Source organism: Heteronotia binoei, chromosome 9 (assembly GCF_032191835.1).
Source record: "Heteronotia binoei isolate CCM8104 ecotype False Entrance Well chromosome 9, APGP_CSIRO_Hbin_v1, whole genome shotgun sequence".
Taxonomy (NCBI): Eukaryota; Metazoa; Chordata; class Lepidosauria; order Squamata; family Gekkonidae; genus Heteronotia; species Heteronotia binoei.
The window spans coordinates 27,859,330-27,876,212 of record NC_083231.1 but is presented as its reverse complement, the minus strand read 5'-3'; the positions used below and the strand labels follow the sequence as shown (position 1 = coordinate 27,876,212).

Genomic DNA, 16,883 nt, shown 5'->3' with positions numbered 1-16,883 from the left:
ACTATCTTCTATGGGCATCTTACGTATTTTAGATAGTGCCATATCATGCAAGGCAAAGCACTACTGTCATCCCAGCTCTTGAGCTTTTCACAAAACATACCTCAGTTATCACATATTTTTAGACCACTCAATATATATAACCATAGCGGCCACCTATACTTAACCCAGCATGAAGTAAAAAAGTAAAAAAAACTCCTTCCACAAGTTTTTCACCCAAGGCACAGAATTCAGGAATAGTGTCTTCTCACTTGGTGCTGGCTTGAAGGGACAAACTTCCTTTCCCTGAACCTTCCAGCACGCACAGAGAAGAGTCAGGATCTTGTTTCTGACTTTGACATGGGCTATGAAAGCACTTGGAAGCAGAGAAATGTCTTGCTGATTCCCAGTGCCTCCAAATTTCAGTGTAAACTTAGTACTGAGACTCCAACACTTCTCAAGTTCTCCATGAATTCCTGAAAGGGTGAGATGTCAATGGAAACCACAGATATTGACTTCAGACTCCTGCCTTTACGACTAGGTGATGCCAAACTTATTTTTCTGACCCCTGAAACAGTGTCTGAAGAAAATAATGCCCTCACCCCGCCCCCCAACACAGATTCTTGAATAGAGAAACAGGTCATTCCTGATTTAGACGAAAACAGATGTTAATCCGACTGCTTGACCAATCAGACCATGCTCAGAACAATTACTGGACAGAACAAAGATAGATCTAAACTCACATTAAACAACACTCCCTTCAAATAACAGTTTATCTTACTAAAAGAATGGAGCATTTGAAGATTACATAGCCGCAACAGCAATAATTAGTAAATTAGGGTGTAGAAACACAGGCTTGCAACAGCAGATAAATTACAGAATTTTACATGCAACAAATCGAGACGATATATCAAAACACTTGTAAAAAAAAAGCAATGTCCACTTCTGCTTGGACTCAGCTCTTGGAAGTGAAATGGCAAACAGGAATTAGAGTGACTAAGGAAAGTTTACCAACATTCACCTTCAAAAGATTGTATCTGCCATCTGGAATCTCTGCCCCTGGTGTTACTTCCATAGCAATGTCTTCGGCCTAAGTTAAATAACACATTGCCCATTAAAATACCACATTATGGACTGATGGGCTACATTACAACTAACAACAGGTTACAAGCTAGTTGTAGCTTGGTGGTTCCACACTATAAACACAAAGTCAACAAAGAAATGGAGCAAAGGTTCTGAATGATGAGGACAGGAAAAAAAGGTACGAGCTTTGAACCACACAAGGACTTCTAACACTCACTGTGGACATGGTACTATGCCAGCTTCAGGAGGGAAAGGTATTTCCATATTATGGTACACCACAGATTCTATTTATTACCGTAATTTTATTTGTAGTTGAGGTAACAGGTAAAATTTCAAGTCCCATGCGTATCCTCTTTTGTTTCTCACAGTATGCTTTCCAGGTGTCTTCATTAAACCCATAATTGAAGTAATCTGAAAGGTCGGCACCTTAAAGGAGAGAGGGAGATAAACAATCTAGGAATTCAATACCACCGGCACAGGAAAAGGGAAAGAACCCAGCCCTCCTGCTTCCATGATCTCTAGATACTGATCTTAAGTGAAACATAGCTGAAGAACCATTCTAAAAAGTCACTTGTCCAGACCATGACAAGTCCCAGCGAATCTGTCCACATTTCAAGGATTTGCTTCGAGTTTTGCTGGTAGCTGTACAAGTCCTGGGAGGCAATGATTTTAAGTGAAACATAACTGAAGATCCATTCTGAAAAGTCATCTGTCCAGACTGCACATACTTGCAGCTTCCAATAGTAAGTGCCTATATTTCAGAATTTCAAAATTCACAATTTGACTAATTTTAGCGTGCTCCCTTGCCTCAAAAACAAAACAAACAAACAAACAAAACCCCCTTGATCATGTCCTAGCTATGCTGGAACTGCAAACCACAATTCACTACCATAGAATTGCAGGTGGCCACCCATATGGTAGTTAGGCTTGCTATCGAATGTTTGTTCTCAGATCAAAATTCAACTGTTTACAAGAATTAACAATTCACAGCTTATCCTAAGCAAAGTTATGCCCCCTCCAACCCAATCAAAACCAATGAGCTTAGATGGATGTAACTCTGCTTAAGGCAGCACTCTTAGCTTCTTAATCATATGGTTAAGTATTTCCATTGCTCCCTGTGTTTGTGATAACTTTATTTTAATTCACCAATATAATTTCACTAGCAAGATTATTAGCAGGCAACCCCTTCTGGTTCAAATACAGAGGAAAAAAATCCAACATCTATCTGTGAAGATGCTGGCAAGCTAAACGGGGATGGGGGGGTGTTGTTGTCTAGCCATGCTTGGACCATAACAAGCCCCACTGAAGATGCCAGAATTTCAAGGATTCACTTCAAGCTTTGCTGGTAACTGTACAGGTCTTAGGGGTAATGATGGGCACAAGTCACGCCTGTTGCATCCTCTGCTGCTGATCTCAGCAAAGGTGCCAATTCCTCGACTGCTTGTACAGATCTGGCTGCAGGTCCCAATCAACATGCCCTGGTACGCCACTACTGGCACACATGCCAGGGGTTGCCTACTTCTATTCTAGAGTAATCAAAGTTTCAGTCCAAGGATTTCTTACCTGGTTTTCTCCAAGGTTTATCTTCAAAGGAATCTAAGTCAACTTCTAGTAGTGGGACACCATTAATGCTTCCTGGTGCATCAAGGTCAACCCCTTTCACTTTTGCACCTATCAAGAAACATTAAACATTAATTTTACTTAATATAAAGAAGAAGAAAAACACTTCTAACATCAGAATTTAAAACTATTTACTACTACAGTGCTAGGACATTTACAACACTTGCCATATCAACGGATACAATCAATTAATTACAGAGAAATCAGGGCAGATGAATAAAATTGATGGTTTAATGTTCAAGCCTTAAGGCCAATACAGAGTTTCAACGGGGAAGACCTCAGACATAACTTTCACTGGGTCTCCTGGCAAAACAATCTTAGCATAAACTACTTCACATGACACATGAGAGTCTAAAAGGAGTGGAACTACAACCTGCCATACCTTCTTGTGAAAAGACTAAAATGAAGGTATTCCTATTTCTGTATACATGCTTCCCCTATTTAGTATTCACACAAAAATCATACCACTGGTCTACCAGGGTCAGTAGTACCTACTCTGACTGCCTGTGGTTCTTTATGGTCTCAAGCAGAAGTTTTTCATATCACTTATTATCGAAGTCATTCAACTGGAAGCACAGGGGCCACCTGAAAAGCAGGTGCTTGATTACTGAGCCACAGGGCTTCACCAAACTAGTTTCACTCCAATGAACAGAAAGTGTATCTTTTGCCCCATTTCTATAATAGGAATAGAAGTTGCTTACCGGAGGATCCATATGAACGTCCTCCAGTTTTGATGTTGAGATTCACAGGTGCTGCACCATACCTAAAACAGAGATATAGCAAACGGAGATCAGAGCAAGGTTTACAGTAGTCAACCCTGGCTCCATTATTTACCTCGGAAACCAAATCTAATATTTGTAGGTAATTACTCACTTGCATTTCCAGCACAAACACTGATTACCAAAATTAAAACATGACAGAAAATTAAAATTTTATTTTAAAGCTCTCTAAAGACAACTCAGTCATATGAATTGTTTAAAAATGTGTTGTACGAGTGCTAAATAATTTCCTCTTGGGACATTCTTTCTTTCTCTCTTTCACTCCTTCACACTCACTCAAAAACACATGAATTCTAGTCATCCATCCCATACTGTTGTCTGATGACGCGTGCTTTTAGCATACAAAAGCTTACATTGTGAATAAAATTGTGTTGGTCTTAAAGGTGCTAGTGGACTCCAACTTTGTTCTGAAATATTTAAATCGACCTGACTCTCTTCCGGTTTACACATTTTCTGACTAGAGGCAACTGTTACCTATCATGGATAACCAGAAAATGGCTATTAACTTGTGTGACTTAGTGGTGATCCATGAAACCCAGGTTCTTTAATGCCATCCAGAAACTTACCCATACTGGGGGGCTCCTGTTTTAATATCTCCTATTGTGACCTGAACGTCATCTTCATCATCATCACTGTCGCTGTCGCTATCATCCTCAGCCTCTGTCACTTTCTACAAGAAAATAATGTTATTAGACATTACCTGTAATTCGGTCACTAGAAAAATTAACTTTAGTGCTTCCCATACTGAGAAGAAACGGAGGCAACAAACCAAAAGCAGCTGCAAGGAGGGAGCAGCAGAGTAAGGGGAGAAATGCATGGACGAGGTGGAGGCAGCGGCAAAGTGAAGGGATAAAGGTGACAAGGCACAGGAGGAGGTGAGAGAATGGCAGCAAAACAAAAAGCAGCTGCAAGGAGGTAGCAGCAGGGTAAGGGGAGAAATGCATGGAAGAGACGGAGGCAGCAAGGTGGAGGAAGAAGCAAAGCGGAAGGATAAAGGTGACAAGGCAGAGGAGGAGGTGGGAGAATGGCAGCAAATCAAAAAGCAGCTGCAAGGAGGTAGCAGCAGGGTAAGGGGAGAAATGCATGGAAGAGGTGGAGGCAGCAAGGTGGAGGAAGAAGCAAAGCAGAAGGATAAAAGTGACAAGGCAGAGGAGGAGGTGGGAGAATGGCAGCAAAACAAAAGGCAGCTGCAAGGAGGTAGCAGCAGGGTAAGGGGAGAAATGCATGGAAGAGGTGGAGGCAGCAAGGTGGAGGAAGAAGCAAAGCGGAAGGATAAAGGTGACAAGGCAGAGGAGGTGGGAGAATGGCAGCAAGGAGCAGCAAGCAGGGATAAGATATCCCCTCCCTTCACGAATCTCTGCTTGTGATCTAACAACATAAATTCATTACCAGAGTTAAGAACTGAAAACTAGCAGGAGTACAGTGAAAAAGGGTAAGATTACAGGCCCTCTAGGTTGAGGACAATGTCAGAAATCACACCATCAAATTCTGTTATATTTGATCTGGCTTAATTATTTTGTATGGACAATCAAACATCAAACACACTTTACAGTCCAGTAGCTATGAGTAGTTTGTCCAGATTCCCACTATGTGAAACAATATTTCCTATTACCACTACCGTTTTCACGACACCATTTTCAGCAGCCTCTTCTTCATTTCCAGTTGGCGGTGGCACACTTGAAACATAAGAAAGCGTAAACTAGTTATTAGGCATTATGGTGGATAAAGCACAAGGAAAATCATTTACATTTAAACAGGATTACATTAAGAACTATTCCTCCTCTACATCAATCAAAACAGTCTTTCAGAAGAAATATTTTTTTCTTCCAGCAAAACCTCCGTTAACAGAAAGTAAGAAGACGACTGCAGATTTATACCCTGCCCTTCTCTCTGAGAGACTCAGAGCGGCTTACAATCTCCTATATCTTCTCCCCGCACAACAGACACCCTGTGAGGCGAGTGGGGCTGAGAGGGCTCCCACAGCAGCTGCCCTTTCAAGGACAACTCCTTTGATAGCTATGGCTGATCCAAGGCCATTCCAGCAGCTGTAAGTGGAGGAGTGGGAAATCAAACCCCGTTCTCCCAGATAAGAGCCCGCACACTTAACCACCACACCAAACTGGCTCTCAAGCTGATCATTCCATGTGCCCAGCTCAAAGCTCCTTTCCCCCCAGTTACCAAATGCCATCAGTGAGCCCAAAATGAGAAGAAGATGGCACCAGGGAACTATGTCTGAGGTCCATTACTTCCTAAGAACCCCATGCCACTGTACCTATTTTTAATTAATGTCTTTTTTGGATTGGGGAGATCTACATTCAAATTTCCACCAGATTTACGAAGTTCACTGGGTGACCTTGGGCCTGCGACATTTTCTCTACACCTCACAGGAGGAGATAATTATGCATACTACCCTGATCACCTTGAAGCAAGGGCAGGGTAAAACTGTGAGTTACTGACATAAGCCATGTGAGGCAGATGTGCAATAATGACATAACACATTCAGTTTATTTTAAGGGAGTTGAGAAGAGGCGCTGCGAATTTCTGCTTACCAGTGGGCAAGACCAGGTGGTGATGTGAGCTGCCAGAGCCACAGATGCAGCACCAGGCAGGCTGGTGAAACCTGAATCGAGTGCAGGATGATGTCACTAGCTAGTCCTGGATTCCACTTGCCAGTCTGCAGCTACGCACCTACGTGGTGCTGCAGTATAGCTCTAGCACTGCTTTCCATCATCTGCCATATGCACAGTGGTGGAAGCTGGGATATTCCCCAGTGCCCAACCCAGTGAGCTATCACTGCTCAATAAAGCAGAGTGCATGTTATAGTTGCTAATATTTACGGTGAAATGTTGATATAGCACTTTGAAATGCAGCGTCAGATAGCTCCAGAAACAAGTAAAAAATTCCAAAGATCACTGCCTCAAATTTATCAGTGGTAATTTGTGGCTCTGTTGTAAGTAAGTGTGCAACAGCCCACTACAGTGGCATAGAATGAGGAAAACACACAATACTGCATGTATTACTCATGCAAATATCTGAAGTATCTATACTGGAGCTAAAGTAACAAATGCCTGCTACACAACCCCAACCCAATAAATGACAAAAACAACATATAAATCCACCTTTAACTTTTAGTGCAACACAAGCCAGCAAGAAATAATTAATCCAGCCAATATTTCTTAACACGTTTCAGAGCCAATACTACAAAGATTACAAAAGTGACAGGACACTTACCTGGCAGGTGTTTCCTCTGGTCTCTCCTCTTCATTTTCATCTATATAAAACAAACAAGTAATAAACAAACTATAGTTTCTCAGTACAATGACACAAACTGGAATCAAAACTTGATGCTTGTGTGGTTTAGTAGACTGTCAGATTAGAATTTGAATTCCCATTCTACCATTGAAGCTTGCTGGAAGACCACAGGCCAGTCACATTCTCTCAGCCTAAAACTGCTTACAGGATTGTTGGAAGATGACCGAAGATGGAAGAACAATGTTCTAAGCTGCTTTGCTTCCCCATCAGGGGAAAAAAATGGGATATAAATAAATGTAAACAAATGCATTTGTGAACTTTTTTAAAAAAATGCATGAACCCATTTTTTCCTGAGGTCTCTGTTGCATTTCTCAACCCACTATTCCACTTGCCCTGCTCCAATACGAACACACAACTTAAATGTGAAATTTTCCCCTAGATTTTTCTTAGCAGCAGGAAACAGTATGTTGAGTTGTTTCCCATGTTGCAGGCTTAGGAGCACAACCAGAAAAACATAACAATAAACTGCATGTTGCTTACTAGGAAATTTTGTCCCAAAATGGCCTTTTATTAATAAATTAAACTCTAATGCAAACTTATATTGATTCCTGACTCAAAGCCATCGTAGTGTCTGTATAAGTTAAAAGGTAGTGACTAAATATTCTCATTGCCACTAGATTTGAGTTCCACTGCACCTTAGATATCAACAAGATTTCTGGGTTATATTTTTTGAGAGTCAAATCTCCCTTTGTCAGATATTCAGTGCCTACAGTGTTTACTTTGTTAAATATGGCTGCAATTCTATCTATACAAACTTAAGAGTATGCCGCTTTGTGAATACAGAATCTACTTCCAAGTATATGTATACTAGACCAGGCAAGAAGACATTTTACCACAGGAAAAAAAGCAAACCTGAATACAAACAGATCTATTTTATCTACTGGTCGACATGGTCATATTGGTGTATCACATTCTCTTTCCTCACAGATGCCTGACTTGATAGTGATTCAAGAGATAAAGCTTTTCTCCATTCTGGGCACACATTTGATCTGTATGTCATATAGCTTTGAAAGGTTACAGGAGATGTACAACAAGTACAGCAGTGCTAATCTGAATCATATATTCAGGTAGGACAAATACTGTAGATCATTGGATTACTTAGACGTTTCACTAACGGGTACTTTTTCCATGGGATGGTTACTGGTTTTTCAGCAGATAATTCACGAAGCACACCAACTTAAAACTTACTTGTGGAGGAACACTGAAGCTAAATTTTAAAGCATTTTCCACACAGGGACAGGTTCGTGTAGTTTCCCCATGGCTGCTAGGGCTGTGAATAAAGTGCAGCAGCAATGAGGGTGTCTCAGTTTCCCTGACTCGGTCCCCCAGCAGCAACCATCCACCACCACCCCCTCAGGTCAACCAGGGCTTTTCCAAGTGGTTTTTCTACAGCAGCAATTGAACATCGCTATATCAGCCCATGTATTTGTTATATCAGTTGTCAGAATAAGAACTGATACCAATAGCCCACCTACCCTGGCATGCTCTCTCTCACAGTGGTCAACCAGTTCCTTTGGACAGCCAATAACAGGGCACAGAGGCTGAGGCCTGATGCTGCCTCCTGGCTCTGGGATTCAAGGGTTTAGTGCCTCTGAATGTGGAGGCTCCCCTCAGCTACCATTGCTAGTAGCTACTGACTTATCCTCCATGAATCGATCTAATCCCCTTTTAAAGTTAATTCCTGTGGTCATCGCTACATCTTCTGGCAGTGAATTCCACATTTTAATCACTCACTGAGTAAAACAGTATTTCCTTTTGTATGTCCTAAACCTATTGCCCATAAGTTTTACTGGCTGCTCTCAAGGTCCAACACTTTGGGAGAGGGAGAAAAAAATTCTCTACCCCATGCATAATTTTAGAAACCTTTACCATATTCCTCCTTAGTCATCTCTTTCCTAAACTGAAAAGTCCCAGACTCTTCAGCCTTTCCTCATAGTGAAGGTGCTCCAACCTCCTAATCATCTTGGTTGCCCTCCTCCGTACCTTTTCCAGCTCAGCAATATGCTTTGTGAGATACAGTGACCAGAACTGTACACAGTATTCCAAATGAGATTGAACCATAGATCTATCAGGGCACATTGCGATATTAGCCTTTCTATTCTCAATCCCTTTTCTAAGAATTCCTAACATAGAGTTTGGCTTTTTCAAGGCTGCTGCACACTGGGTTGACACATTCATTGAGCTACTCACTATGACCCCAAGATCATTTCCTCTCTCAGTCTCAACAACTTCAGACCTCATTTGCCTATCCTTGAAGTTGCAGTTCTTTTTGTCCCAATGTGCATCATCTTACAATTACTGAACTTCATTTGCCACATTGTCACCCACTCACCCAGTCTGTGGAAGTTCTCTTTCATTTTAAAGTCTCTAACTTCTTAATCATAAAGCAACACCTTGCCCCTTATATCTTCGCAACAAAAGGAGCCACAGACTTTTTTCTTTAAATGAAATCTAGGAATTCTGAGAACTTGCTATGAGAACTGTTACAATGTTACAAAAAGCAACCACCATGCTTTATTAAAGATAGCCTGTGGTTCTGGGGGCAGGAATGACTGCTTCAGGAACAGGGAAAATGGCTGCTGTGGGATGGGAAAATTTGAACATTTTCACCCACATAGCAACCATCCAGGCTTTACTTCAATCTTTCCAAAAACCTCACCACAAATGGGTTTTGAGATAGATTGGAGAAACCCTTGGAGGTGCATGAATGGGGGGAGCTCACTTCCCTACAGTACCAAACCTGGGCCAAATAACCAATCTTGAAACAGCCTATAAGTTAAGGATAGTATATCTGGGCCCCAGACTGCTCATGCCAAACTGAATCATGCTCTGAACAGCACTGTTGCAAGAAACCCAACATAACCTCTCTTGAGGTGTTCACTGCTGTGCTTGCGCACAATCTGGGATTTGTGTGTACAGCATAAGCCATGTAATGGTATTATGACACCTATAAATACTCTCCCCTTATCTTAACAAGCGAAATCACATGCCCTGCAATTACAATGCAAAATATTTTAAACTTTTACCGGCTCTGCATCAACTGGGCATAAGGAAGTGCATCAATATGATGATGGTGGAGTTTTGAGAGCCTTAATGGGGAGGGGTCAAACATGGGCCTAAGGCATAAATTTCTTCTGTTTCCTCAAAGACAAAGCCTCAGCATTGGCCATAACAGATGCCCCTTCTCTTCTACAACAGCTCAGGCCTAATGCAAACTAGTCTACAAAACAAAAGCCAGTTCCCCACTAGACCTTTAATCCTGGTTCAGGCCCTGTCCCCAAACCGATTTTCTATACTATGATCACAGAATCATAGCCTCATATAATTGGTTTCTATGATTCTGGTGTAGAATGTCTGTTTGCGGAGGGACAGGAATGAACCAAGATTAAAGGTCTAGTGTGGAATTGGTCATAATTAGCACAATATTCCCACAATTATGCGGCATGGCCCTTCACAATGCCACCCTGGGCATGTGTGCTCCCTGCCTGAAGCCCTTTGAGAGAAAAGCCGACTACAAACGAAAATAACAATCTGTGGCACCAAATCTCAATTAGGCTTAAGTGTCGAGCCAAAGTGCACAGGTGTTGCCTCGTTCAGGTACACGCCTTCTGGGTAGGAATCAAGTCCCCCGAAAGTGCAATGCTTCTTATTCCCACGGACGTATTCATTTAGTATTAATAATAGTATTCATTTAGTATTAATAATAGTATTACGATAATGATAATTAGTATGATTCAGCCTTCCATCCTTCCGAGGTCGGTAAAATAAGATCCCGGCTTGCTGGGGGGGGGGGGAAGTGTAGAGGACTGGGGAAGGCAATGGCAAACCCCCCCGTAAAAAGTCTGCCATGAAAACGTGAAAGCAACGTCACCCCAGAGTCGGAAACGACTGCTGCTTACACAGGGGACTTCCATTTACTTTTTTTAAAATTACTATAATATAATACCTAGTATAATATAATACTTAGTATCAGTGTGTCAATTAAGACTCGAAAACCCCAACCGCGAAGAAACAACCCTAAGCCCAAGGGGGGGGGGGAGAGAAAGGGGCTGCCGAGTTCCCTAAAGAGGGGGGGAAAGGCTGAAGGGCCGCGGGGGAGAGGGGGGCGAGTACCGTCAGCCACAGGACTAGGCCAGGCCATGCCTAGGGCTAGAGAAGCCGGGCCTGGCGAGAGTAGGCCCCATGCGCGGCCTGCGACGGAGTGCCTTGAACCCGGGGCCTAGGCGCTTCCCGCCGCGCGCAAGCCCGAGGAGGCGGCCTGGCCCACCGCAGGGGGCGGGAGAACGAGGAAGGGGGGCGGGAAGGCACACGGGGCCTATGGGGGGGGGGGGCAGAGAAGAGATCCGTACCGCCGTAGAGCCACTCCTCCTCCTCATCCCCGGCGCCGGCCCCGCTCAGATCCGCCGCCAGTCGCTCCACCTCGCCGCCAGCCGACATGGCTGTTCCCACCCACTGCCCTTTCCCCCCCCCCCCCCTTAGACAAACAAGGCCCGGCGACGCTACGCCGGAGCGCGTTCCGCAGTGACTCCCCCCCCTCTCAGTCTCGTCCACGGGCCGGCGGCGGTAGTGATGCCTCTCCCCGCCTCCTCCCGCACTCGGAGAGCATGCCGCAAGGAGCCGCTTCCCCTCCCCCGTCGCCCGTGTGACTGACTGACACACGCAGGAAGGGGCAGACTTCCGAGGCTCCCCCTCAGGGATGAGGCGGCGGCCCAAACAGACAACAAGCCTTTTGCTTTCAGTCTGAGAGGATACCCTTGAGAGCCGGTCCCATGATTCCCGGGGTGGGCTTACTTTCGAGGAAACACAGGCCGCACCTCAGTGCGTTTCCCTGCATTTAAGCCATGCACAAAAAATATCACCCTGCCAAAGTTATCAAAGACCGTACAAGTCAGGATCAGTGTTCCCTCTAAGCTGAGTGAGTGTGAGCTAGCTCACAGATTCTTAGCCTCCAGCTCACACACTTTTTGTCTTAGCTCAGGAAGGATGACCCCAGAGCACTATACTTTATGCAGTAGCTCACAACTTTAATGCCAATAGCTCACAAAGAATTTTTGCACACAAGACTCTGCAGCTTAAAGGGAACATTGGTCAGGGTGCATTTCCCCGCCCCCCTTCCACTCAAGTCCAAAGCTGCTTTCTTGCTGATATTTTATAGGCTTGGACTGCACCCACGGAAGAACAGGGCTGGGGGTTTCAAGTCAGATTTGTAAGTGGCCAGCTGATATTACTCACTCATGTGGCTAGCGTAGTGCAGGGGGTTACAGTGCTAGGCTAGGATCTTGGGTCACGCAGGATTCAAATCTCTGTTGTAGTATGAAAGCTGGCTGGATGACCTTAGGCCATTCACTCTCAGACAAACTATCACACAGGGTTGTGAAGATAGAACGTAGAGGGGACCTTGTAAACTGCTTTGGGTCCCCATTAAGGAGAAAAGCAGGGTATAAACCATTAGTCTATTAAGGATAGTGTTGTCTGCTCAGACTGGCAAGAGGTTAGAGGTGGAAGTTGTTCACATTGCCTACGACTTGATCCTTTTTAAAATCAGAGGTGCCAAGGATTGAATCTGAGACCTTCTGCATAGTCATTCAAGTCTCAAAATACTATTTAAATACTAAAGACTCTTGCTTTTCATATTTATTGTGGCCATCTTTATTAATAATTACTATTTCTGTATACTAAAATAGTCTGACTGCAACCTTTCTAACATTTTGGACAATTAAGGTTGTAACACACAAAGCTACCCATTGATTATTCTTATTTCCTAGGATCACACAGCAAAAGCTTTAAGGAAATAAAAGTTGCCAGATTTGATTAGATCTGCAATTTGATTCTTTATTATGTAACTATGCACTGTTGTGATGAATCTGCACAGAATTTCAAGCAAATATCCATGTTGCAGTAATCTACCACAAACATTGTCAGCTTTTATTTATGTGGGTATATTTTCATCATACTTGCTTTTGCTTTTCAAGGAGGTCAAAGCATAGATCTTCCTCCTCCATTGTATCCTCACAACAAATCTGTGAAGGTTAGGCTGAGAGGAAGTGACTGGTCACCCAGTGAGCTTCCATGGCACAATGGCAATTCAAACCTGGGACTCCCAAATCCTAGCATAATAATCCTGTAAGAACTGCACCACTTTGACACATTATGGAGAATGTAAACAGGGAGAACAGGAGTATCTGGGCGAAGAGTAGAGATGCCAGGAGTATAACACAGCTCTAAATATAGAAAATGATCAGTTTTGGCCATCCCTGTCCAGAAAAGAGCAATAATTGAACAATTGCAAAAAAGATCAACCGGAACTTCCCAGGCTAAGTGAAGCTCCCATCAGGTTGGGGACAAATTGTTCCGAATATGCCTGGATTCCTTGTTTCCTGCTTAATGGCCATTGCTAATTGTCTCTCGATTGCCGGTTATAAGGGGAGGGGGGGGACGGGGTAAGGCTACAACGCATTGTCCTGAGCGATCACAGACATTCTTTCTTGCTGTTTTGTCTTCCTCCCACCTCTGACTCTTCCCTTTCTTCATAAGGGCAGGGCACACACATCGTACATGACTTTGGCTTCAGGTGTACTTGACATATTTATTTCACTTGATATTTCCATGGGCTAGCATTCAAATGAGTGGAACATCACATATGGCGATTATGCACCCCGGATTGAGGTATTTTAACAAGGAATTTATTGAGGAATATTAAATACTTAAAGCGCACACACAGAGACATAAAGTCTACTTTTACTTTTGGGGAGGGGGATGAAGGGAGTCACCCTGTAACCAGGAAGTCTCCTCTTCAAATGTTGCGCTTGAAACTCTGCTCCCTTCCTACGCACCTTGGAAAAGTAGAGAGAGACACTGTTATCAACATCCGGCGCTTAGGGTTGCCTCTATAAAGCCAATCAGCGTTCGCGTCTGGAAATAACGTCATAAGCATGCGACAGCTATAGAATAGGCATGTGTGTCTAGCTGTCAACGTATTCTCTACTACCTGGTTTTGTATGCCGGTGACGGACTCAGTGTGACATTTTCTTGGCGCCGTATTATGAGGGACTGTTTTCTCCCGGGAAATTGAGATTTGTGGGTCCTAAAATAGACTACTTTTGGCTCTCCGCCGTTTAAGGTCCTGGTTTTTACTTCCTGCAGAGAATCTTCTCTTCCCTCGTTATGTCAGCCCTCTCCTCCTTTCCCTCAGCCTCAGCCGGGGTGTCATCCTTTTGCCAGCAAGCTTGGGAGCAGGTGTTTTCCAAGGTGAAGCGGGCTGTCGTTTTCATGGACTCTGCTTGCGCAGAGAGCCTTCACTGGACGTGGGGAGGAGCAGGGAGGCTGCTGCAAGCGGGGGCTCTCAACGTGAAAGAGTTTTCTAGCTTCGAATCTGTCGGTGCAGAGCAGCCCAAGGCAGTATTTGTGGTCAGCACCTTGCTGAAAGGGAGAACTGTGGACATCATTCGTGACATTGTGAGTCTCAGCAACTTCCAGTACAGTGTGGTTTTCACAGCTGTCAACCATGCAGTGCACCTGCAGGCTCACAATGCCTCTGGCGGTGCTGAGGCGGAAGGTGGTAGCCAAGTGGTTTTTGAGCAATTTGAAGAAAAGCTTTGTCAATGGATGGGTAACATGAACTACACTGCAGAGGTGCAGTGTGCTGCTTTGTTTCTGGCACCTATCTCACCACACCTCTTTGTGCTACCTGCTTTTTCTTTTCTTTTTCCCTTGATGGCTCAGGATTTGGCTCAGATTAATAATGGCAGACCAGAGAAGAAAAAATTTGCTAACTTGGGTGATGTTGACTATTCCTCTCTGCCCTCAGAGCTGCAACTTGAAATCAGGACACTGGCTTCTGGCTTGAACGCCTTATTTGAGTATCTAGGTGTGCGAGAGGAATGTTTTGCTGTTGGGCCACTGAGCAGAATCATTGCGGGGGATCTAGCAAATTACTCCCAAGCCAAGACCAGAAGGAAAACTGCCCAGAGTAAAGCCTCTGTTATTTTTGTGGATAGGACATTAGACTTGACAGGTAAGGATCTTGAGACTGGGTGTGTTACAGTGTTTTTAAAAACTCTCCAGCTATTCAGTGGATGCAAGATCACTTGCTTGTATATGTGACAATGACAGAAAGGTTTCCAGGGCCCACACACACACACAGAATCATCTCAATGATGCTGATAGGAAGTATGTTTGTGTGGGGGAGGGGAGTAAAATTGGCACAGCACCAGCTGGCAAACAATACTATCTATAAGGCGTGGCGAAACCCAATACAGTAAAGAAGTAGATCAGCAGCAAAAGCTTAATACAGAAATGATCTAATTGCATCCAAAACCTGGGTTAAATACTGAAAGAAAAAGCCACATACTCACTAAAATGGAAGTTCATTTATTCTAGAGTTCCTGTGTGCAGATCAGCCACAGGTTAGTGACAGATGTTTAGGTACCAATTGGGTGTCTGTCTGTGTTGTATGGAACCCTAAACCCTTAAAAATGATTCAGGATCGAGGATACTTTCTGTGCTGTGCCATTTCTCCCCCAGACTGTGAGCTACAATTGCTTATAAGGGGCCCCCATTCCCTGAATTAGAGTTGTCAAGGTTCCTTCTGTTGGCATATTAATCCCTGTAACTCTGTCAAATCTAGAAGTATCTCCAATTCTTCCACATTTTTCTCCTCAGTTAAAATTAAGATTGATGTTCCCTCGAAAGAAATACCTTACTGGGCTACAGAAGGCAAGGTTTCCCTTCATGGGAGTTTGTATGCAAAGAGACCAATAAACCTGAATGCTGGGGTGCTGAGGGGAGTGTACTACCAGTGATGGCTGCACGCAGCCAAATAGGGAAGTGTTTTGTCATCTCTGTTAAGAACTCTAGCAAGTCTGTAGTTCTGTGCAGGTTTACTTGGGAGGAAATAGCACTGAATTCATAGAGATTGCTTCTGAATTATTTATTTAGATGTACCCCACTCCCTTCTGCCATCAGAACCCAAAGTTATAATGTCATTTTCCCTTCCTCTTTTTATCCTCACAACAACCTTGTGTGGTAGGTTAGACTAAGAGACTGTGATATGCATATGCTCATGGCCAGATCATCTTCAGAATCACAACTCTGATAATATTACTGTGCATTAAGTGGTATTATAATTCACCTGATTTGCTCCTTTGTCAGAGCAGATGGCAGACAGCTGAATAAAAATCTTCACTTGCCATTGGTATAAGTGCCAGATTTTAGATCTACAGAAAGTTCTTGTTATAATGTTGTTCCATATCTTGAACTAGTAGGATGAGACAGCCGTTCATTGCTCCAGGACAAGGAGTTTGTGACTTTTTCATGGATCACAAATTGGGGGAGAATGTACACTGCATGAATTATTAAGTATGCTGATCTTGGTCTGTAATCCTGGTCCAGCTTTACAGCCACAGAGTGCCGCTATGGAAGCTTGTTGGCTAAATTTTGACCAATCTCATTCTCTCTCTCTAATCTCCTACTTGATAGGATTGTAGTGGGAGTAAAATGGAAGAGAGAAGTATGATGTAAGCAATTTTTTGGTCCCCATTGGGGAGAAAGGTGAGATATAAATGAAGTAAGAAAATAACTAAATGAGTGTTCTTTGGTAATATAGCTTACAACAAAATATTAATGTAAATATACAGTTCCAAGGGGCAATACAAAAAACATTGGATAGCTAACGAAAGTATGCGAGTGAGAGAATGTGTTATGATATGTGTATAACGGATTCTGTTTCTGATGTTATTCTGGAGCTAGCTCTTGCTAGACTACATAACCATTTTTGCCTGCTGTTTGAAAAAGGAACCCATACAGTGTGAAGGGATTGTAACTAGGCATATTAGGAGAAAGATGTTAACCAATATGAGTGGAACTACGGCTCAGTGCTAGAGCATCTTTTTTGCATGCAAAAGGTCCCAGGTTCAATCTCTGACATCTCTAACAAAATGATCAGGTGTTGTGAAAGATCTTGGCCTGAGACTCTGCAGAACTGCTGCCAGTCAGAGTAGAAAATACTGACTTTGGTAGACCAGTGGCCTGGCTCCATTGAAGGCAACTTCCTGTGTTCAATTTAAATAGAAGCTAGATGGATTGTAAATACCGTCATATAGCTGAAATCTAGGA

The 16,883-nt window shown here is 43.4% G+C and overlaps 2 protein-coding genes across 15 annotated transcripts in view; one reads left to right on the top strand and one right to left on the bottom strand.

Annotated features, from left to right (window-relative positions):
• The window catches only part of FIP1L1 (factor interacting with PAPOLA and CPSF1), a 43,945-nt gene extending 32,453 nt beyond the window's left edge, over window positions 1–11,492 (bottom strand). For 7 of the 14 annotated variants that reach the window (XM_060246362.1, XM_060246363.1, XM_060246365.1 and 4 more), the window contains exons 1-8: window positions 11,120–11,475; window positions 6,690–6,729; window positions 5,077–5,134; window positions 4,025–4,128; window positions 3,381–3,442; window positions 2,623–2,730; window positions 1,355–1,485; window positions 998–1,066 (exon numbers count right to left, since the gene is read on the bottom strand). In XM_060246362.1, coding sequence (XP_060102345.1) covers window positions 998–1,066; window positions 1,355–1,485; window positions 2,623–2,730; window positions 3,381–3,442; window positions 4,025–4,128; window positions 5,077–5,134; window positions 6,690–6,729; window positions 11,120–11,207 — 660 coding nt within the window. In that variant the 5' untranslated portion in view covers window positions 11,208–11,475. Of the gene's footprint in view, window positions 1–997; window positions 1,067–1,354; window positions 1,486–2,622; window positions 2,731–3,380; window positions 3,443–4,024; window positions 4,129–5,076; window positions 5,135–6,689; window positions 6,730–11,119 lie in introns of all 14 variants that reach the window. The other 7 variants (XM_060246367.1, XM_060246368.1, XM_060246369.1 and 4 more) reach the window with 3 other exon arrangements.
• A 2,390-nt stretch (window positions 11,493–13,882) lies between these two features.
• The window catches only part of SCFD2 (sec1 family domain containing 2), a 241,667-nt gene continuing 238,666 nt past the window's right edge, over window positions 13,883–16,883 (top strand). Inside the window, exon 1 of the mRNA XM_060246351.1 lies at window positions 13,883–14,784. Coding sequence (XP_060102334.1) covers window positions 13,935–14,784 — 850 coding nt within the window. The 5' untranslated portion in view covers window positions 13,883–13,934. The remainder of the gene's footprint in view (window positions 14,785–16,883) is intronic.